General features: G+C 45.8%; 1 protein-coding gene across 4 annotated transcripts; it reads right to left on the reverse strand.

Moving 5' to 3' along the window:
* Positions 1-1542: 1542 nt before the first annotated feature.
* On the reverse strand, positions 1543-21754 carry LOC309594705 (CKLF-like MARVEL transmembrane domain-containing protein 3). Of its 4 annotated transcripts, XM_082320963.1 has the most exons (7): positions 21603-21754; positions 21282-21440; positions 20595-20690; positions 18298-18451; positions 17549-17737; positions 8447-8602; positions 6526-6612 (listed from the first exon to the last, which is right to left on the reverse strand). In XM_082320963.1, exons 1-6 carry the CDS (start codon positions 21672-21674, stop codon positions 8481-8483), a joined length of 792 nt encoding a protein of 263 aa, XP_082177089.1. In that variant the 5' UTR covers positions 21675-21754; the 3' UTR covers positions 6526-6612; positions 8447-8480. The 4 variants fall into 4 exon arrangements, with proteins under 4 accessions (XP_082177091.1, XP_082177089.1, XP_082177090.1 ...); XM_082320964.1 differs by lacking the exons at positions 6526-6612; positions 8447-8602 and adding an exon at positions 12863-13747; XM_082320965.1 differs by lacking the exons at positions 18298-18451; positions 20595-20690; positions 21282-21440; positions 21603-21754 and adding exons at positions 1543-3439; positions 5122-5239 and having other exon boundaries at positions 6517-6612; positions 17549-17727.
* Between the last annotated feature and the right edge of the window lie 47 nt (positions 21755-21801).

Consider the following 21801-nt stretch of genomic DNA (forward strand, 5'->3'; position numbering starts at 1 on the left):
AACTTTGAACAGTATCAGGTGAAAAGCAAAATTAAGTGGAGTCATGGACAAAGTGTTAAAAGGACAGTCGAGCCTCTTATTTCTGTGAGAATCTAAAAAGGCTGCTTGGAAATGCCTTTTGAGTTCCTTGACATCACCTGTCCAAAATCACCACACGGGACTGAACAAATCTTCCACAGGTAAGTGTAAAAGCTTTCCGATAGGAGAAGGAGGGAGAGAGGCCTTCAAACAGCGCGAGAGCTGTATGAAGTCAGTCATCTGTGACGCCCGCAGGCTGGTTTTCCTTCCTGTTAGTGGCTTTGATTCACAGCGTTGGTATCGTAAGGGTTCTTACGTTGTTTCTACACAGATTTATTCCACGCTTGGTGTTGGAAACTCTCACCGCTCCCTAGGTTTGTCTGCTGCTGAGCGCCGTTCAACAAGCACAGGAATTCAAAATGGGAATAGTTGTGGTCTAATTGTGATGAAGGCATATATTGGCTCGTATGGGTTTTGGAAACGGCTCCTGTTTGGAACAAGAACGTATTGTGGTCAAAGAGATGCTTGATTATGACCCTGCTGGTCACCAAAAGAACTTCAGTAAGGCCTCCGTGCTGCGGGTGTAATGTTACGCTTGTGTTGCGAATCCTGAATTGCAGAGAAACCAGCGCTCCCGCTATTTTGACCTTGTCAGTTGAGGAAAACCAAGCAAACAAACAAAGCCATAGAACCAAACGGACTTTTCCTCTGCCCTACACCAGGCTCAGCTTAGTGCAATATTGCTGGCAGATGAACAGAAGACTGAGTCAGCCCCCCCGTCCCCCCAATCAGAATTGGCTTTGAGGTAATTATTTTTAATTGAATTCTTTTTTTCTGAAATGATATTCATAAAATACAGAAGTGTATTTTATTTCAATCATGGGAACAGATCTTTTTAAATAAAAGGCTGGAATCTTACACAAGTGCTTGACCCTGGGAGCAAACTGCTTAGAAATAAATGAAATCATCAAATACTTGAACGCTAATAACGAAAGTCCCTGGACAGGCAATTCATTGCATGCCTGCTGAAGTAGTCCTGAAGCAACTAATGAGCAATTTTGTTTGCCTCTTCTGTTGATTTTAGGAGTATTCCAACGTGAAAAAATTACTAGAAAACCATAGCAGGTTTCAGGTTGTAACATGTCTGTGAAGGGCAAACCCAAAGGGGATTGCCGTTTACAGTGTTAGCAGTTGCCAAGTAAGAGCACTGTATCCCCGATGTCTACTACATATGCTAAAACTAACTCTTGGTTAAATTCTTTCATGCTTATGTGCTGAAGATGAAGTTTCTCCTTGCAAGACGTGTCAGCATGAGTGACTGGTCTCCAGTGCCGCCTCTGTGCTATCGTCACCTCCCCAGCACGCCGTGTCCTTCTTGGTGGAGCTTCCTGAAACCCCATTACTCTCGCTGGTCAGAGGCAAGGCGGTAAAACCAGGTCTTCAAATAAGACACCCAACACTTCTATTAAAAGAGGTTTAATCCAGCATGGTTTCTAAATATTAACCATGTACTAATTTCCAGCTGTGACATGCAGTACATTTTTTAATTAAAAAAAACAAAAGGAGAAATACAAAACAATTGAATATAAAAATGAGCCCAGGTCCCCTGACGTCACAGTGTATGCCAGTAAGATATGACAATAGAAAAGAAAGAAACATGGAATTTCATACCAGAAAAGGTCTAAAGAGCTCTTTCTCATAAAAGCAAAGATTATTTGTCACACTTGGAAGCAACCATTTGTTTTGCTTTTATTCAGTGGTCTGAAAGCAGGAGATGTAGGAGCTGCCTGTGCGACAACTCCGAATCTGGGCAGCCCCTTCCCAAGCACCTGCTCGCTGTTAGGTACCGTGTTTCTGCCCGTCAGCAGCCAGCTGCTAGCAGGGAACTGGAACCCAAGCGGTAATTTTGTTGCAAAGGAAATCTGCCTTTATTGTTTTATCCCTGTTTTTAATTTATTCTGTTAGTACCATCTGTTCTCATTTTAATTACTTTTTGTTAAGGCCACCTGTTCTGGTACTATATGAATTTTTTTAAAATGTATACAGGTTTCTTTGAAATAGACCTATCTGATGCCATATGCAAGGAGCATGCCACGCTTTTTCCAAGCAGTATGTATTTATAGGTGGACACAAATATTTCAAGGCAGGTTGTGCTACACCTTCTTGTAAATTCAGGTGGCTTTCCCCCAGAATACGAGACCATGAGATAAATCACGTCCTTCGGGGGGGGGGGGGGGGGGAATGACACATGATGACAAACCAACCCACCTCCCCACCCCCCCAAAAAAGGGGGCTGAGAAAATGAATTTCATTGCAGACATTCTTTAGTTTGGAGGTTGCAGTTTTTGTGCATTTTCACAGTGGGAAGGATGCAGTGCCCTCCTGGGGCCCAGGTATCCTGAGACTGACAGAAAGAGTCGTCTGTTTTGCGAACCCAGCGGACCAAGTCCAGCGCTACTTCTCATGGGAGGACCGGTGTTCGCAACACAGAGCATCAGGAGATCAGACAGTGATATCTTGCACATAAATATTTTCAGGCTTCGACAGGCAGGTAATGTTGGATGGTATTTGGCAAGCCATCCTTACCTGTGCGTGCAAACATGTACAAGGGCTTCCACGCAAATGGTAGGAAGGGGCCGGTAAGACGATGCCTCGTGTTCTACCTCCTATCTGCGGTGAAATTACAGAAGATGGGATGTGACCCCACCCAAGCAGCTTAAAAAAGTGATATTGAATGTTTGATGAGCCAGCTACCCTGCGGCACAATTATACTGGGAGGTTTGTTCTTACTGCAGATTTCCAGTTGTCACTTTTTCCTGTTGCAGATAGGCAGTAGATATAAATGTGTTGAAGCCAACATGTTAACTATAATCTATGCCTTCAGTGCTTGAGATATAGTGGAATATTCAGACTTCAGATAAAGAAATACTGTTAGTTAATCAAGAAAAATACAAATAAAGTAGAGCCATTCTGAGCCTCTCTTCTTTGGCACAGCGAGAAGTATAAAAGCTATAAGTGTTAAAAATTTGGAATTAAGCATATTAAAAGCTCCGCTTATATGTTTAAAATACTATGTTCCCGTTTACTCAGTGCATTGTAGTGCTGAGTAAGGAGGCGCAACGGAGAATTGAGATGTGTTGTTTGGATACAGGCCTCTCTGGCAGGTTGAACTACTGCAAAATCCGTAGTTCTGAAGGAGCGTCGTAATGGCATTGGGAATAGTCTCCTTTGCCACATCACTGCCCTGTCTGTGCTTTGGTGATTCCATAAACAGGGAGGTGGAAAGAGGATACTGAGGCTGAAATAAGGGAGATATTTCAATTGGCAGTGCATTCAGCAGAGAGGAAAGTGCTTGATCATCTTCCCTTCACACTTGGTTGGTGTTCAGTTCTTCAGTCCGAGTCGGAATCTGAGTCCTCATCTGAAATTTAAAACAAGGAACAATAGTGAAAATGAAAACTGGAAATCCCCAGGGCAGCTTTAGCTCTTGCTGGAAGAGAGATGCTGCTCTTCGGCAGGTGTCTGCTTCGAAGGACGTGCCAGATTTAGGAAAACGCTGGTAAGATAACAGTTGTAATATGATGGAGCTTTAAATGGTGTTTCAAAGGACTTGCTGAGAGGGACTTAGACCACGACAACTGAGAGAACGGTTCAGCTGAAACAAGTTGCAGAGATATTATTGTTAGCATGACCACCAAGAGGAAGTCTGCTGAAGCCATGCTTCCTGTACTACGATATTGCCGTTTGCTGTGGGTCACGGTTACGCACTGCCAGTTAAACGTATCTGAAAACCAGAAGCTTTAAGATGTTAAGAAATCCCGACAGGCCTCTAGAGGTACATCTTGCCCAAGCTCGAGACTCGGCTTGCAAGGAAGCAAGGGATTTCTGGCCTCAGCAGTTGAGAGCTACAGCATAAACGTGAGTTGGTGCTGGAGGAGCTGTACTGCAGGGCGCAGCCCTTCTTGCATGGTCAAAGCATTGACACAAAGCTGCGTGACTGCATATTTGTAAGTTTATATATTTCTCTCTCCATCTCTAGGCAAATTAGATCTAATCTTTAGTCTAATTTTGTACCCTTGTCACCTGATCTTCTTCCAAGGTCAGTTCAGTTTGTGGGGATAAACAGTTTTAATCTAACAGTCTGTTTCCTATTATCTGTTCCTTTAATTCTTTTCTTTGTCTCTCTCTTTTTGGCCTAAAGCTTGCAAAACATTGAACAGTCTACTAAAATACCTAGAAAAGACTGTTAGCATTACTATATACCTTCTAGGATTCTGTACACATCTTAGGTGTTTGTTTTTGAGGGTTTTTGTGGATTTTGGTTTTGTGGGGGGTGTTTTTTGGGGTTTGGGGATTTTTTATTTGTTTTTAAGTGTGGAGCAGTCTTTCACCTGTGTGAGTGCAACGAGTAGCGTCACAGGGGCATGATGCCTGATTTGGGCTCCTGGGTGCTGCAGAGTAGCTAACTGTGCCCTGCCTTGACTTGAAATGGGTTTGAACTCCCAGCAGTGGGTCCCTCTTTGTCTAAGTGGATCTGTCTGATTTGAGGCAGGCTGCACCTCCTGTATTGGAAAGAAATTTGATAACAATCATCTTCTTAATTTTATGCTGTGTGGCCCTTGGATTTCAAGGCCATTTGTCCACAGATGGTCAAAGCTTGACCCTGAATAAGAGGTAATGATGATAGAGATGATAAAAAGAAAAGTGGTACTGGACATAAAAGACTGTGGACTAATGGATGTTAATTATTAAGTTATCAAAAAAAAAGTAGTAGATGTTTATTTTTAAGGCATCTTGATGGGAGGAAAAAAGTCTGTGCTGCACAATAATTTCTATAATTGAATTTGGGGGCTTTCAAAGTTAGATGGCACAAAACTTCATGTTCCTGGCTTGCTAGTTGTCTTTATAAATCACTGAAATTCCAGTTGTATTTTAAGACTAAGCAGCTTCATAATTCAGCATAGTTGTGGCATACAAAATCAAGGTAGCCAAGAACAGAAACTTGTTACTAAGTGAGTGCTCTTGCTCCCCTGTGAAGGGTGAAATGGAGAAGAAAGTCTCGCGTTACACGCTCGTTTAACCAAAACGGGGAATTTTACCTACCTTCTGACTTGCGCCCTTCAGGGGAATCAGAACTGCCTTGCTTGAGAAAAGTAACCAGGTCATTGAAGGTTATGTAGAAATCAATGGCGTACACTATCGTGGCTATAAATCCGAACACCTAAAATGGAAAAATAATACTCTTTTTAACAACAGTTCACGTCCATCAATGATAAACCAAAATAAACCTGACAAGAAAAATTCTTAAAGAAAACTTGGGCTTGATTTTTTTGGCCTGTGCCTTTCTAAAAAGACAGGGAAGGGAAATATCTCATGACCCATTGGCATCAACTAAATTACAGCTAATTTGGGAGCCTGAGTAGTGATCCCTGCAGTTGCTCTATCAGCTGTGTCCTTAGCCGCTCCCCAGGCTCCCTCCCTCTCTGGCTCTGGGCACGTTCTGAGCATCAGCACTGCCCTGTGCCGGAGCTACAGGAGAACGCAACCTGCACCTCCGCCATCCCGAGGCAGCTCTTTGCCACCAAGAAATCACCTCGATTTCTCTGGAAGTAATTTTTTACTGGTTTGCAAGGAGCCGTGTCTATTGCAGAGTGAACTAGATGATTGAGATAAAATGATTCTGAGGTTACCTATTTAGTGTCAAAGCAGCAGCGGTGTGGCAAGACTAGGCTGTTTTTCCGTCTGAGAAGCTAGGGTAAATGCTACGTTGGATTGCTCCATGTCTAAGCGGAGCGACAAAGATTAAAACAAGGTCTTTGGTTTGAATTGTGTATGACTTGGGATGGTTCGGTAAGGGTTGCTGGCTAATGCTACTGGGTATTGTTCTTCCCTATCTTTTAAAATTATTATGCAAATTTTATTTATGTTGCATACATTATTGATGCTTAGAGTCAAGTTGCAGATGCAGAGGCTGTATCTTATTTCTGAACACAAAATGCTGACAACGAAGGCTCTCTCCTCGGCAGTCTGTATACTGGAGGGTAAAATGACACTGCTCTTGTTTCAACTCATCCAAGAAAAATTAAGCAGTAGAAGCAGGAGGTTGAAATGACTTAATTTAGACTGTCCTTAGTAGTTACAGGTTTGATTTCTTTTTTATTATTATTATTCCCTCCATTCAAGGATCTTTATTCTTTGCAGGAACAGAGAAGTTTATCTTCCCTGCACAGCTGGTGAAATTAAAAAGCAGAATAGGTGCCTTCCCTACGTAGTACAGTTAACATTGAGCAGCGCTGTTAGGATGAAAAAGCTATTCATTGATTCAAACCCTGTTTTTCTAAATAACTGACCATTTCTTCCTTGCTTTAGGCAAATCTAATTCTCAGTTAACTGCAGAAACTTCTGCTACTTGCAATGGGGTCAAACTTGGATTGTTTCTAAAGCCTGTCCGTACGCAGTTCACCAAAATACCTAAGTGGAAAGCTCACGTCTACTTACTCCTGCCGCTTTAGATGCTCCGTCATTGTATTTTGAGACAGCAGCAATTGAAATGGCAAAGTAAATAATGGCAGCAGTGACGCACCGCAAGAAATCCTGTAAAATAAGCAATGTTGCATTCTCAGATTAGTCATGTAATTCCAACATAGAAACTCCTCGAAAAATGATTTCAGAAATTACCATTAAAAACCTTTGTTGTTGCATCAGTGGACTTGCCTGATGCTGGAGCGTGACTACAGCCTGGTATTTCGTAGCGGATGAATTGCTCATCTGGGAAATATTTTTAAATGCGAGGTGGCCAGAATCTTGGCATTAGCTTCTGTTCTTACAGACGTTGGTATAAATCCTACTTTAACATGGGTATGTCAGGCAGAGCTCTCTTCAGGCTAAGGCAGTCTATCTTTCTGTGACGTTTTAACTTGGAGCGCAGCAAGGGCTAATGGAAGAATCATTTGAAATGCCTTTGAAAGTCTCATCTTTAAGCAGAACTCCTGCAGTAGCAGCGGCTCTGGAGGAGCGTACCGGTGCCCGTGGGCAACAGGCGGGTGCTTGTTTCTATACACAAGTAGGCCTGTCTGTAGGAACTCCTCATTTAGGAACTAAACACTTTGTTCAGTGTTTAAAAACTGATTTATACTTAGTATGTACGCTTGTAACTCCAGCAGCTAGCCTGAAGTGAACACACCCATTGCTGTCATCAAAATGTGTGCTTCTGTGGCTGAGCCTGTCGCTCTGCAGGGCAGGGGCCATGGCCTCGAATACAAGCAGTGATGTGCTGGAGCAACGGTGTCTCTGAACGGGGTATTAACTAAAGAGCTGCGATTCCCAGGGCGTGCGTAAGTCACGCGAGCGCAGTAATGGTATCTTCACCTCTGTTCGCAATTAGATCTGCCTTTTCAGAACAGATGGGTGGATAAGATACTGCCTCAAAACACAAACCCTATATGAAACTTGACTCCTCTGAAATCGGGACGAGGTCAATTATCTACAGCCTGTGGCTGGAGTATATTATGGTAATGGACATAATAAACATACACGTGCTTTTTTTGTCTTAGTTCTGGAATCGGATGCATGTAGGAAACGGGAAAACGATGGAACTGAGATTACAATCCGAAAACCATGTATGCTGTCATAGTCAAAGTCACTGCTATTGTTTTATCCACCAGCGGCCTTGCTAATGTTATTTTTATACATTGAGAGCTCTAATTCAACTCTCACTATGACGAACTATTGCAAAACTGTACCAAAAGAGAATCCGAACCGATTGGATTAGCATTTTTTTTTTCCAAGTATTTGCGCTGCTAGACAAATGCTCCCTCTACAATCTCTGTTCGAAGCAAGAGAGACATCCAGCGGCCAGCGTGCAGTAACCGCCCGCAACCCCGACCCTGGACACTCCCCGGTGAGCGGCCAGCGGGTTCCTTCGTGTCAATGAGCAGCTGCCGGCAGGAGCTGCAGGGCCTCCCCCCTTAACAAAAGCACGTTTGTTTGCATGTGAGTATGCATCTCAACAGCACTCACCTGAGAATTTTAAAACATTTTAATAAAGTATATGCATTGCTACATAGCGTGCCTCAGTTCCCCATTTGTAAGGGTGGCAATGTTAAGGAGACTCCAGCAGTGGTCAGACTTATTTAGGCTGATGTTGCCTGGTTCTGGAGATCCAGCCCTAAGCCATTTGCCTGAAATCAGGCATAAATTCTGTGCTTTAATAAAACCATGCTTTGTGTCAGCTCCAAGGAAGCTGTAGTATGTAGTATGGCGTAGTTTGAAGAGTGCTGTGGGACCTTCTGAATGCGAGGCAATATGGACAGGTTTCTGATAAGGGGGTGAAGTTGTTAACAGTCAGCCTAAACTCCCGTATGGTCCCTTTTACTCATGTTATACTGTACAATTAAATCTGTGTTTTTATATTGCACGTTTCACTTACCGTCAAAGGCCAGTAGAGTCCTTTAAACTTCTCATTAAGTTTGGAGGCATAGGCAAAAAAAAGAAACAGCGCCAGCAGAAACTCTAGTAGTGGTGCCATCATGAAAGAGGCAGCTAGAGATGCAATGTAGCAGATAAAGATGATAAATGACAGCACCTAGAGTAAAGGGAAAACGCCAGTTACTCGCATGGAACAGCAGCGCCTCAGGCAGCTGAGCAGCTTTGAAGCGTTATTCTCCCTGCGTGGTTCTGTCGGTGCTGCTGGTGATGGCGTATCTTGCTTCCTACTTTTTTATCTTGGGCCAAATGCGTTTTGTTGTTTGGAATAAATCTAAAGTAATGGTGTTTATTTCAATGCATGTGAAATCGACTTTCTGGAGAGCTTGGTGGATTTGCACCTCTCCCAGTCAGTAATTTGCTCTGGGTTGTAAACTGTTCTGACAACGTAATTCTGAAAATAGAGTGGGGCGCTGCCAAGCAAACAGAGCTTTGAGCTTTCAACCGTGACAGTTCTCATTTGAAATCCAAATCATTGCTCAGATAGCCCCAAGTAACTCAGCATTTGTTAATCTTCTTAGAGTTGAAAGAAGAAAGTCTGCTGTTGATGGATAGTAAAGAGCTGAGGATTAATTATTCTGTCATTTCTGGAAGTCTCTGGTTCTAGTTTTCCAGTGTAGACAGCTGTTTTAGAGAGCGGTAGGATAGATAACTCCCATAGATTTGTTCTATCTGCATGATGTTTCCTAACTCTACAAAATAATAAAAACGGCATTTGTTTTCCCACTCAATTAAAATACCTTTAGACTATTGTTTATGGCTCAAAATAGAAAGTTTCACAATGGGACAATGGCTGAATAAAATGCATTTTCACCTAAACCAGCAGTACCAAAATGCTGTGCTACACTTCTGGACTTTCAGCTACTGGGTTTGTGAAAGTGGGAGGTGAGGCAGCTGTGGAGAAACTTAACAAAATCTTCAAATGATGTACTGGGAGTTGGTCACCTCCAAGAAGAGGCTCCAGCCCTACTGCTCTACTGCCTCACGTGGTAACTGGTTGCTGTTTTCTTCAAATTAGCTTAAAATTAAAAAAGTAGCTAGCATACTGAATAAAACATTTTCTGCAGGTATGAGTACTATGTGCTAGTTTGCACCTGAGCTGCTCTAGTCAGCCCTTCCCCTTGGAGACAAATCTCTGCCTTAGCAATGCTGAGCTGCTTTTGGTCAACATAGCAGCAGGTACTGTTTGAGCATTCGGTTACAAAGATTTTTTTTTTTTAACTTCTAAATTCTAAATTTGGGACACTGACATTCTCACTCATGTAATACTGAGATGTATTATTTTCCCCCAGATGGCCCGTCTGAAGGCAGGTGTGGCTTCTTGAAAAGCGTAAGTGTTTGGACTGTGACGATCAATGTATTTGCCTCATTAAATTTCAGTTCTATGATTTTATTTGCTGCTACCATGTGTTCCTGGGAACCACCCGCACCTCAGAAAAAAAATCATTATTATACTTGAATGATAAGTTCTAATTTATTATTGATTAATAATTACTCCTATGAGAGGTTAGTCAACCCTCAAGCACATGTATCAAGAGAGTCCATTTAGGTTTAGGGTGCAACTAAGCAGTTCAATCCTGTTGAAATAATTTCTTAATTTCATTAATTAAGAACCCTTTACTCTAAGCCTGGTTTTTGGGGAAAGCAGTCAGTTCTCGACCAGGATGCTAATAACTGGAGTATACTGTTTTGATCCATGAGGACGGGGTGGTGAAGTTTGCGAGGATGTGACATTTTTAGTAAGATACTGTATTTATCTTAAAATGCCTATGCATTGTTCAGTTTCTTATAACCCAATGAAATGAGATCTGGTATAGTATATACAGTTCACTTCTGCATCGAGGCCTGTTACCTGTTAATGTTTACCCTATTGTTATTTATCCTATTATTATTTGCTTATTGCTTACATATCCTCTTTGCGGCTAGAGTTTTCATATAGCGGAGGGAATTCATTCAATGTATCTTATCCTTAACATGGTATTTTATTTCTGTGACTAAGAAGTGGATATAGCTGAACTTGAAAACTGCCAAGAGGAGAGAGAACTTCTTTCTCTTTCCTATCACACCGCCTATTCCCTTCCCGCCCTCACGGAATAAAAGCAGAAAGGACTGGACTTTAACTTTGTGAATCTGCTTTGCTCACATTTGCGGAACATAATTTAGACATGGTTTCATGTTTCCTTGGTTTAAAAAGAAATCACCAGGTAGCTAGGACATTTTTTTTCTTGTTCTGGTGTTTAAAAAAAAAAAAAAAATCTCTTTCTGGCTAAAAGAAAGCATGTGGTAACTGAGATGTTGAGACAGAGAAGTGTGCAGGGACACAGCAGCAGGGAGGAGCCGCGTTCAGGATAGGTCCCACCAACCCACCCTCTTTCAACAGCAGAACGTTAGACCTGAACTGAACTTGGTAGATCTCTTATGAAAGAATTAAATGCAGTGTTAAATAATACATCATACTACAGCAGTGAGGGGAGGTAGAGAGGCAAATTTCAGATATGTTAAGTTGATGATGCACAGCAGAGATCACTTTGATCTCGATTCTGTTTGATATGGTGACTCCTGTGCTCTGTCTGCCTTTATACAGAGAAAAAGTTTTTCTGTCAGACGTGTTAACTGTGAGGTGAAACGAAGAGCCTTTGTGTTTCTCTTAAGATCAGCCTTCTGGGAATTTGTGTAATTTAAGGTTCCTGCCGTCTTCCCCTCACCCTGATGGCACTGGGTAGGTCTGCAGTGCTTTGAAACGCATTGCAGTGCCTGAGACCCTGCTGTAACAGCCCTGGATGCAAACAGAAACTTGTTTTGTGGCAAGAGCTCGCCAAGGGGCTGCCGCTCCAGCGTGCTGGTGTGCCGGCGGGATTCCTGCTTGGGTGCGAGGTAAGTTGCTGAAGAGAGGAAAGGATCAGTCTGAGCATCTCAGCTTTCCAATTCGGTCTGATCTGGAGAAGCTGGCATTTGGGGAAATATTAGTTGTCCATTTTAAAATCCAGTTAACAGGCCAGTTACTTGCTCAAACCAACCCCTCGGTATATTGGTAGGATCACAGCAGTCTCCTGCTGCCTGTTCCTCAGCCCTGCTGAACAGTAGCTGTGCTCTGGCCATCACCACCACCTTGAGTGGTGGGCTTGAGGCCAGCCCGTCCCAGCTCTCCACCCCTGACTCCACTGGTCAGCATCCCGTTGTGCCAGTTAAGTATCATTCCTCGTTTTGGAGACATTCAGAGACTGAAAAGGCCCCAGGAAGATTTTAGGTGAAATACACACCTCTAAAATAGTGGACCAGATTTTGAGAATGAAGGTTTGAAAGACGGTATTTTTACATGCTACGGTCTTTGCTGAGGCAAGGCTGGAAGGCGCTGGAAGGGGAGGCAGGCAGACATTAGAAAGAGCCAGAGGAACAAAAGGAAGGAGGTGCCTGAAGGCTCTGCCAAGTGACGGTGACGGTGCTGCAGTTTGTTCTTTGGTTTTCTTTTTTTGTCTGCCTGGTGGCTCCATCGCGGCCCTGACGTGGATCTTAATGCCTGATCTACTTGGTAACTTGGGGACAGCCCTGTGTAATACAAGAGCCTGCAAAGCTGTCGGCTTTTGACGATGTTTCTCATTTCTCTTTGTTGAGAGCTCGTTTCCCCGTCTTGACAGGTGGGGTGCGTGGACTCCCCGAGCAATAATGGATATTTCTATTACTATCTTTTCTGAATTATAAGCATCAGTAGCTATCTTGTTATCATCTTGTCTGACCATTTAATCGCAGTGCTATTAACTGAAGCATTTGATATCATCTAAAAATTTGGCAATCTTAAAAATATACCTCTCCTCCCACAATACAAACATTGATATGCCAGTCTGTACCCAGAAATAATGCACACCTACTTGCTTACTTTTCTAGGTTTCAAGTCTTTCAGACAAACACCTGGCAAACTGAAAGTTGCTCTAAAAATGACAAACTCAAAAGCAACCTTCAGAATATAGCCTGACCCCTCTAAAGACCGTCAAATGATCCACTGCACGTCACACTTGTTCTGCACCTTTTTTCCTGAAGCTGTGTGTTTAAAAGCGATTTCAGAGAAAGGTCCAGCAATGGGATCTTGTCATTTTTCTAACAAACAGCTCTGTGTCTATGCTAAAAAATAGTAGAGAGGAAGTTGGTGAGCCTCAATGCAGTTGCAAGTTCATTTCTAGCACTTTCAGACTCAGAAAGCACTGCTGCTTCTGGGAGAAAAGAAAAAAAATAACGTTTTATCAGTTTTGTCCATTTGTATTTACACAGGGGGGGTGTTTTTCCTTTGGGATTACACCCTTGGCATTGATAGCAGCTAGGAGTCGGAGTTGTTCCTGCACTGCTGCTGAAAGGTTGGTGCGGTTGTTGCCAGCTTCGCTGCGGAGGAAGACGCGGATGCAGGAGGCTCTAGTGCAGCAAAGAACAGAGCAGGAGCCTTTCATAGGCCGGCAGCCGTAAGATTATAAAAAATCCTGGCAAAAAAGAGGCCTGATTCTTCATTCAGCATCTTTTTTGTGGGAATGGGAAGGCACATAAAAGGGAAAACTATTACATATTACTTTTTCTTTTTTAAAGAAACTTCTCTGGTATTGCATTTCAAAAAGTAATTTTCTCCCATGTAATTATTACTTAATATTGTGTTGCTGGGCTTCTTAAATTGGCCAGGCATCATGAAGTTACACTTTATAACCAGCTTGCAATTCAAAGTATAAAAAATAATGAGTTACAACGGTTAGAAAGCACTGTGCTCCTTACAGGAGGAAGGACTTCTGAAGCGCCGAGGTCACGGCAGAGCGCGAAGGCGTCTGTATCCTCCGCGCAGGGAGAACAGCCCCGGCGCAGCCCGTCGGGGATGACGCGGGTGCCAGGAAGCAGCTGACATCATTGCATGCTACTACACGCGCCCCGGCACCCTCCGCTCGCTGCTCCGCGCCGTCAGATGCCTCCTCCTCGTTTCCCCTCCGCAGGAAAGAACAGGTTTGCTTAAACAGTTTTAAAAGCGGCTAGGACAAGAGTCCATTTGGTTATTGTTTGTTGGCAGAGAGAGAAAGTAGATCACTTAGTGGTCTCTGCTCTTCAGTTACTTCTCTGTCGTACTTGTCATGGAGGTGAAGTTCTTGGCTCCCCCAGAATTAGCCGCAAGGGCCACCTTCTGGCTACAGACCCAGAGAAAGGCACCGGGCTCCTCTTCAAGGGAGGCTTTACACAGAGCAGCTGCAAGTTTCAGTTACGAAGGTCAGTTCAGAGAAGACTGAAAAGACAGAAGACAGGAAAAGAGGAGAAAAACAGGTACAACGATTTCTACATCCTTTGTGTCACCACAAAGGTGACACAACCTTATATTGGACAACTTTACATATTCATACTATATTTTTATTAAAAAAATACATAGTGCCACTGCATGCTGGCTTCAGGGGGCTACGGAGAAGCCAATTAAAGCAGTCACCAGGACAAACACAAAAACTTGAAATAGCCGGGGTGAGCAGCAGGATGTGTACATGTGGATCGTGCCTGGACAAGCTCTGGTGGCAGGGATGAGAGTGGCTGGTAAATGGTTCCGACATAGGACAGAGGGAACAGAAAAATGCATCTCTTAAGGGGGGAAAAGAGCATGGATGAGATGTTGACCTTCAAGATAGAAACTTGAGTATTTAGGAAAAATGAGTGGCTTAAGAGTGTTAAAATGTATAGAAGAAATAATGGTATGAAGAGAAAATAGAAAGGAAAAAAGAAACAGAAAAACTTAATCTGGCAGATAAAGAATGGTGATTAGAACATGGAGGAGCAAGACAGTGAGAATAAATAGGATCAGGAGAGACAGCAAAGCTTGCACATGTACTTGATGCTCCTGCTGCTTTGTGGCTGTGTAGCTATCCCAGGTGGAATAAAAAATTACCAAGGCAGGAAGATCAAAAGGAAGAGGAGCGCGGTGGAGGGGGGGACGACTTCTTTCTCTGAATAAAATTTGAGATTATAATTAAGCTTCTAGCAGTAATCAGCTTCATCACCAGCCTGACTTGTTCTAGAGGACGCACCAGAATGTCCAGACCTGATAGCCCACAGAGCAGTTTACATGCCGACATAAAAATTACACCCCAACACTGCAAAGATCCGTACTCACTTCACGTGAAAACCTGTGTAAATGTTATTTTTAAAAAGCGGCTACAGCAGTTTCCGTCAATCCGAACAAAGGAATCCTCGCCAGCAGCGCTGAGCTCCCACGCTGCCGGCGCGGCTGCCTGCGCGACCCTCCCTGGGACGCCCCGTGCTGCCGGCACCAGCGCTCCCCGCCGCCTCCAGCAGTGCCAGTGAAGGGAGCGGGCTGGGGTGAATGTGGCAGTTGTCTTAATTTACAAAGTCGGAGTCAGTCCGCTGTAATTTATGACAGCTGAACCGATCGTTTGCCAGCCACTTCTGCTGGGCAAAACAAGACTTTTTAATGAGGTTACTTCCACCAAGTACACAACCAGCACGGTCACTGGGCTGAGGGAATTTGCTGAAGCGAACTCCTATTCCCTTCCTGCCATAGACAGAAAAGGAGAAGTATAATCATCTGCCCCAGTCCAGATATGTTTGCAAGTTGCTTCTGTGCTTTGCTGGTAATACATTTTTCAGTATTTGGTGGTTTGCTTTTTGAATGTTGAAAAAACTGACTTGGCATTTCCTATAGCTGAGCAGAGAACCTCTGACCCACCTGCAGAGATGCCAGCATTTGCATCACTTTAAAGACGGAGAAGTAAAGTGCATTTCTCGCGACTTGCCAAGCTGCTGAATAATAACGTGATGGAGATATTTCTCAACAATAATGAGAACCCCATTTTGCTTCTAACAAAAGACACTATTCAAAACCTGTATCCCATGAATATTATTTACATACATTTATGCAGAACCCAACCCCACCCCATGTTAGTATTGTGTCAAAGAGGAAAAATCAAAGATTCAAGACAAGAAATACAAAGCTAAAGATGAAACACAGATTTAAACTACGATAGATTTAACTTGGACTCATCTTCAATTATTTGGCACTGCATTTCTCTAATTGCATACAGACTGGATTTATTCTGGGGCCTGTGTTGCCTTCAAAGATTTCTTCTTGTAAAGCTGAGACAACTGGAGAGAAGCTACTGCTGCCTCCCCTCTGCCAGGAAGGGGCAACCCAAGCACGTGGGCCGGCCTGCGCGGAGCACACAGAAAGCTTCGCTGCAGCTTCGCAGAGGGGATTTTAGAGCTGCTTTCAGCCAGTCAAACCCGCAGGAAGCCCTGAGTAGCCTTACAAAGGATAAACCCCTGTTTTGTCAAGACAGAGCAGTTTTTATGACTCTGAGGAGGCATAATCAGTGCTTCTCTATGACAACAAAAGGGTGAGTCTGATCCCGTGACCCAAACAGTATTCCTCAAATATGACATCGTTCAGAGATGTTAAAAAGCCAGGCCGCCTGAAAGTCCTAATTAGTAAGCTTGCATAGGAAATTCCAGTAGATGTTACAGTGTGTAACAAAAACCAAAGGAGCAAAGTCAGCTGGGCTTTGGTATCTTCTAAATGTGTGGGTTTTGTCAGCTACAGGTGCTGTATGAGTGATGGGGGTACCTGGAATTTTTACAGCGTTTTTGGTGGAGCTGACACAGCTGCTGCTGCCTGCTGCTATCCAGCCCGAGGCCTGCCTTCCCCACCACAGAAGTCATCCTCGTCTCCTGAACGAATGGCTTTTCTTCTCAAAGCCAGCCTCGCATCTCCTGGCTGTTCCCCTTGCTGTCTGCCGCAGGGCAGTGCCTGCGGCCTCGCAGACTCCCAGGGCTGGCAGAGAAAAGCCGGGCAGGGGGCTTGACGGCGCTGCCTGCTCGCTGCCCCTTCCTTCCCTTTCTCGTGCTTGAATTTCCTTGTTCCCTCCTCGGAGCCAGCACGGTGGGTAGCCAGAGACACCTCACACATCGAAACTGCCTTCCGCGTACTTGGCTACTAGCTTGGGCTGTCCTGATTTTTGACCACCTGCTGTCAAAACTCTAGCTAAAATTGCAGAGAACTTGGGTGTTTAAATTTCTCATTATTTCTAGTGTAAATGATGTTGAAAGTCTAATTTCAATCAACTAACTTCCTCTTAAAATTTAACTTTTGCTTGTCAAATAGCCACTACCCATGGCATAAGTGTTCTCTTTTCCTACCAGCTGGCTCCTGTTTCATCTGCCCGGCTTTAAGCCTTTACAAGTAAAATACCAGAAGGCGTTACACCAAAAGTCAAAGGCCTATAATTACTGCCAGCCTGGATCTCAGAACCTGGACCTAAAGGAAAACCACGGTGTGTTTCTGGGGGAGCAGTGCTTCCAGTGCCAGACCGCGCTTGTTTGTAACGATGATGATTTGGTGCTTTCACAGTAAGCCAAGTGTGAAAGCGAGCAAGCGTGTGCCTCCCTGCGCTCAGGGACAAACACGGCTTTTGGAGGGCTCAGGACAAAAGCCGAGAGATCGCGATGCCCTGCGCAATGCCGCACATCATAGTGAAGTTACGAGTCAAGCCTTTCTTTACGTACTCGGGACGAGCTGACTTGCAAACCCTCCCTCCCGCATGGCACTAGGAGATAACGCAAATCTGGGCAGTAGGGGTGACTGGATTCACGCTGCAAATAGGTTAAAACGAAATCAAATCAAATTTTTAACTGAAAAGGGAACGCAGGTAAGGCACTGGAAGCTTAACGTGACAAGTATTTTGGTTTCCTAGCGTGCTCCGCCTGACCACAGTCCGCTGAAGGCTCAGCCCTGCGGTCTCCCCGCGTTAGCGTGGCTCTTCCCCCGGTTCTCCCCCTCGGCTGCGCCCTCCCCCGGCTCCGGGCACGCCGCGGGCGGGCCGACGGACGGCACCGAGGAAGGCCGCCTCTCCGGCTCCGGCACGGGGTGAGCCCGCTCCCCGCCGCCCCGCCCCGCCCCGCCGCCGGAGGTAACCGGCTCCTCACGGCGGGAGGCGCCCGGAGCCGCGTCCCCGGGGCCCTGCGTCCCCCCCGCCCCAAACCCGAGCGCGCCCCCGGCCCGGGGGTGCTGCCGCTCCGCCCCGGCCCTTACCGACTCCGCGAGGAGGAGCTGGCCCTTGCGGGAGCAGAGGAACTCCCGGGGCGGCAGGAGCGAGCGCAGCCCGGGCGGCGGCGCGGCGGCCCCCGCGGCCTCGGGCTCCTCCATGGCTGCGGCGGGCGCGGAGCGCGGGCGGCTCGGGCCCTGCTCTGCCGCTCCGCGGGTTCGGGTTTTTTTTTCCTTCTGTGAAGGAGGGAAGCGGAAATCGTGACACTGCGGAAACGTGAAAAAAAGCCTCAGCACCCCCAGCCCCGGGGGCGGCCCCGCCGGCGGCCCCGTCCCCAGCCCCCGCCGCCCGCCGCGGCAGGGGGGTCCCGCCGGGGCAGGGCGGGCCCGGGCCGCGGGCACCACCGAGCGCCGAGCCGGCCGCCGCCCCGCTGCGGGGCCCGGCGGAGCCCCAGCGCCCAGCGCCCCGCCTGCGCGGCGCGGCCCGGCCCCGGCCCCGGCCCCGGCCCCGGCCCCGGCGGGTCCCCCGCTCCCTGCACGCCGCGGTATCGGAGGCGGCGTTGTAGCACAAAGCCCCTGCTCACAGCGTGCGCCCTTCGTCTGCTCGCTTTTGCCCGCTGCGCTCCATCGCCCTTCCAACTCCCTCCCATCGCCGGGTGCCGGCCGTGCGGCGCGGTCAGACGGGCTGGGGGGCGCCGAGCTTCACCGTGGGCTCTCCGAGCACAGGAGCAGCTGCAGCAGCAGCCCCCACCAACACTTATTTATGTATGTGGCTTATCATACTAATTTAACTTTACCTACGACCTTCACTGCACGGCAGTGGAGTCGTGATTGGGTCGCACGAGGGAGGCAGCGTGGTTGTATTCTGAACATGAAAATCCGAGGATCAGAAGGTCTCGCAGCAATAAAGCGCTCACATGGCACGAGACAGTCATCGGCCAGGACGCTGACCTGTGGCACGAGGGACACAAGTAAAATAACCCTGTTCCTAAAGATGTTTATTGGTACATTAAATCAAGTAATTCTTACTTCACGTGACTTAATAAATGATGCTAAATAACGCACTGAGGCCTATTTGTATTTTCTTTTTATTACAGAAAGAAGACAATTATGAAATTAATTTTCATACAGGTGAAAATGTAATTAAGTTTACAAAACCAGGACAATTTTCTGCAATGCTTATACTGCTGAAATTGCAACACTGAAACGACATTTGTAAACGTAAGAAAACTTCTGAATAATACTTGCAAAAAAGTACATAAATGCATGGTAAATTCAAAGGTGAACATGTAAAAATACAAATTCTTTACAAGAGACCAGTAAAACAGTCATCAATGGAGAAATTGTTCTTTTACTAAAATGGTAATCTCATTTTGCAGTATTCCTTCCTCTTGGTCCACCAAGACTAATCTTCTGGAAAAGAAGAACCGCATCGACAACAGAGAGAACAAGCAATACAAGACCAAACACCTATAAAAAATGATGACAATGTTAGTGTCCCCATAGAATCTCTGTCTTTTACTGTAGCAACTCATCTACTGTTCCTCAAAGAAGCAGTAAACACATCTTCCTAAGTTGGTTCTGGCCTTCTAAATATATGTGTGATGTGAGACAGCTGATAAATAACATCTGTATTTAAATCCCATCAGCCTTTTCTACAGCAGTCTACACCCTGGCTTTGTTTGATGTTTGCCTTGGAGATGCTGTGCTCTCCTTGAAAGCTAAGCTAATGCTGCATTATGCCAGACAGTGCTTTTATCCTAAATGAAACCCCTTCTGTCTCTTTGAGGACTGCCTAATTAATGCTATTGGCCCGGAGAAAAGTCAACGATTGTAGAAACAAGCCTAGCAGGAAAAAAACAGTGCGCCTCTCCTCTGAAGCTCTGAACGGGAAACATATTCCAAATTGAAGAAAATCTACATAAGTATTTAAAAAATATACAACTTCAGGCAGGCAACTGGAAAAAGGTGTTTGCAAAACGACCGCTGAGTTCACTTGCTCAGCTCTTGCCCTTCAGCCCGATCCCACATGCACACAAGTTTTTTGATGCAAGCATGTTTTAAAATGGAATTGTCCGATGAGTGGAGTAACGCTAAGGCAGGCTCCTTCGGGAGAGCACAGTCCAAGGCAGCGTGTGCCCTAGGAGCACGGGCCTCAGCGCAACTCTGCGTCTCCCGACACTGAAGATGTCATACATTCCGCCCAAACTTGTTTCCCAAGCTACCCGCTTAGGCTCCTGCTTCCTATTAACTTCACAACTGAGACTATATATTATGTTCTAGCATAGCCGGTCCCTGTATCAGAAAGTCTCCTTTTTGCTTCGGATGTCGTTGCCAGCAAAGACATCTGCTTTCCACCTCATTGTCTCTTAAGCTGGTTTTGAAAAACTCCTGTGGCAAGTTCTGCGTTTCTTTTCGTCGCTTGTCACATTTTAGCTTATCTTGTCCTTCAAGAGACTTAAATACTTTCAAAACTGAGGTTTTTTCCCCTTATTGTTTACTAATGTTAATTACATTAGTTCTCATTTGAATTAAAAATACCAGTTGCTTAAACTATTAAACTGGTTTGATCTTAAATACACAAAAATTTTACAACCGTAGTAGGAAAAAACCTTTTCAACTGCCATAATTTCTCAGTTTGTGTCAGAAAAAATAATGTACACATCAGGAGGGAGGCAGCAGCATGTCTGTTAAAAAGTTTCAACTCTTTTTAGCAGGACTGTAGGCATTTCTTCTTAAATAGTGTAACCAAACTGGACAGTCCTAAAAGAGCTATGGATTCTCCCACCCGGGATTTCAAGCTATGGAAGTAAGTGCAGGTTACTCAAGTTAGTTGAACTCTAGGAGTTTTCAGTGTTAGTACTTCTTGTAGTAATTCTTAAGTCTAGTAATATCTTTAAATTACCAGTGATTTGAGTTTTTGTTTTTTTTTTAGTGAGATACATTGAATGTGTATTCACTTTGCTTGTGACGGCTGAGTATGTTCTTCTATAACAGAGCTATTTTCATGGTCGTACCACAGTGTAAATATACCATGAGGTTCAAATCACGTCCACTTTAAGAACTGAAATTCCTTAGTAAGGTCTGTACTTACTCCTCCAGCCAGTGTCCCATTGTTGCTCTTGATTATTACTGCACACAGGCACACAACAAGGAGGAACAACGCTGCAATCACCGAGTTGAAAATATCCTGAAACAGCCAGGGGAAGCAAAATATTTATTCTGACCTACGCGCCTGAAGAAGAACGTCAATAGCTCCCAATATTGCATGAAATCAGTCAAAATTGCTGGTTTACTATGAAACTAGAATTACCCTAATATCCGCCTCAGATCGCCAGTGACACCCAGTGGTTTGATGGTAAAAAGAACGTTTGGGATAAAACTTCCTCATTTTACCTTTTTTTTTTTTTTTTGCAGTCAAATTTATGCAACTTGGCTACGCTTGATAGAGTAAAGCAGCAAATAAATTTTAAAAAGGGAGGTAAGAGGGGAAGTTATTTAAGTGAAAGTGTATGTTTAATTTGTGATGAGAAAGATGAAAAGTACAGCATTAGAAAGTTAAGCAAATGATGCCCATTACAAGAGGGACTGTTAACGGATATACGGCAGCTATTTAGGAATGGATGCAGAAGAGCGCTGCCATCTCTGTTAGGTCCAACTGGTCCAACAACAACCAAACGCCGGTTTTTGCTTTAACTTCATGGGAGCAGCGGCCGGAGGGGCCCGAGGGCCTCCCCGGGACGGGTCACCCCGCTTCACCGGCGGGCCACCCAATACTCACAGCCAGCGGCCAGAAGAGCCAGCTCATCTTTTTATCGAGCTTTAGCAAGTACAGCAGGAAAAAGAGCGCCGTGATCACCACCTCCATGCCGGCCAGCGCCGCGTACGCCCCGGGGGTGCGGGAGGCCGCGAAGCAGAGGAACGTCACGAACGCCACCAGCTGAAGGGACAGAAAGGGCAGGGGGTCGGGGGGTCAAGGGAGGTCGGGGGGTCAGGGGGGGTCAGGGGGTCCGGGGGACCGGTGCCCCGCCGCTCCCCGCCCGCCCCCCCCCGGGCGCGGAGGGCCCCCGCAGGGCCCCGCCCCGCTCCCCTCAGGGCCTACCGCGCGGGCGATCTTCACGGCGCCCCGCGGGGAGCGCGGGAAGCCGCTGTCCACCGCCGCCACCGCCGCCATGGCGCCGGGCCGGGCCGCGGGCTGCTGCACCGGCAGCGGCACCTGCAGCCGCGCCCCTGGACTGGGGCCGGGACCGGCCCCGGCGCCGGCCCCGCCCCGGCGCCACCCACCCCCCCGCGGCGGAAGG

The sequence above is a fragment of the Platalea leucorodia genome (assembly GCF_965183815.1).
Source record: "Platalea leucorodia genome assembly, chromosome: 8".
NCBI lineage: Eukaryota > Metazoa > Chordata > Aves > Pelecaniformes > Threskiornithidae > Platalea > Platalea leucorodia.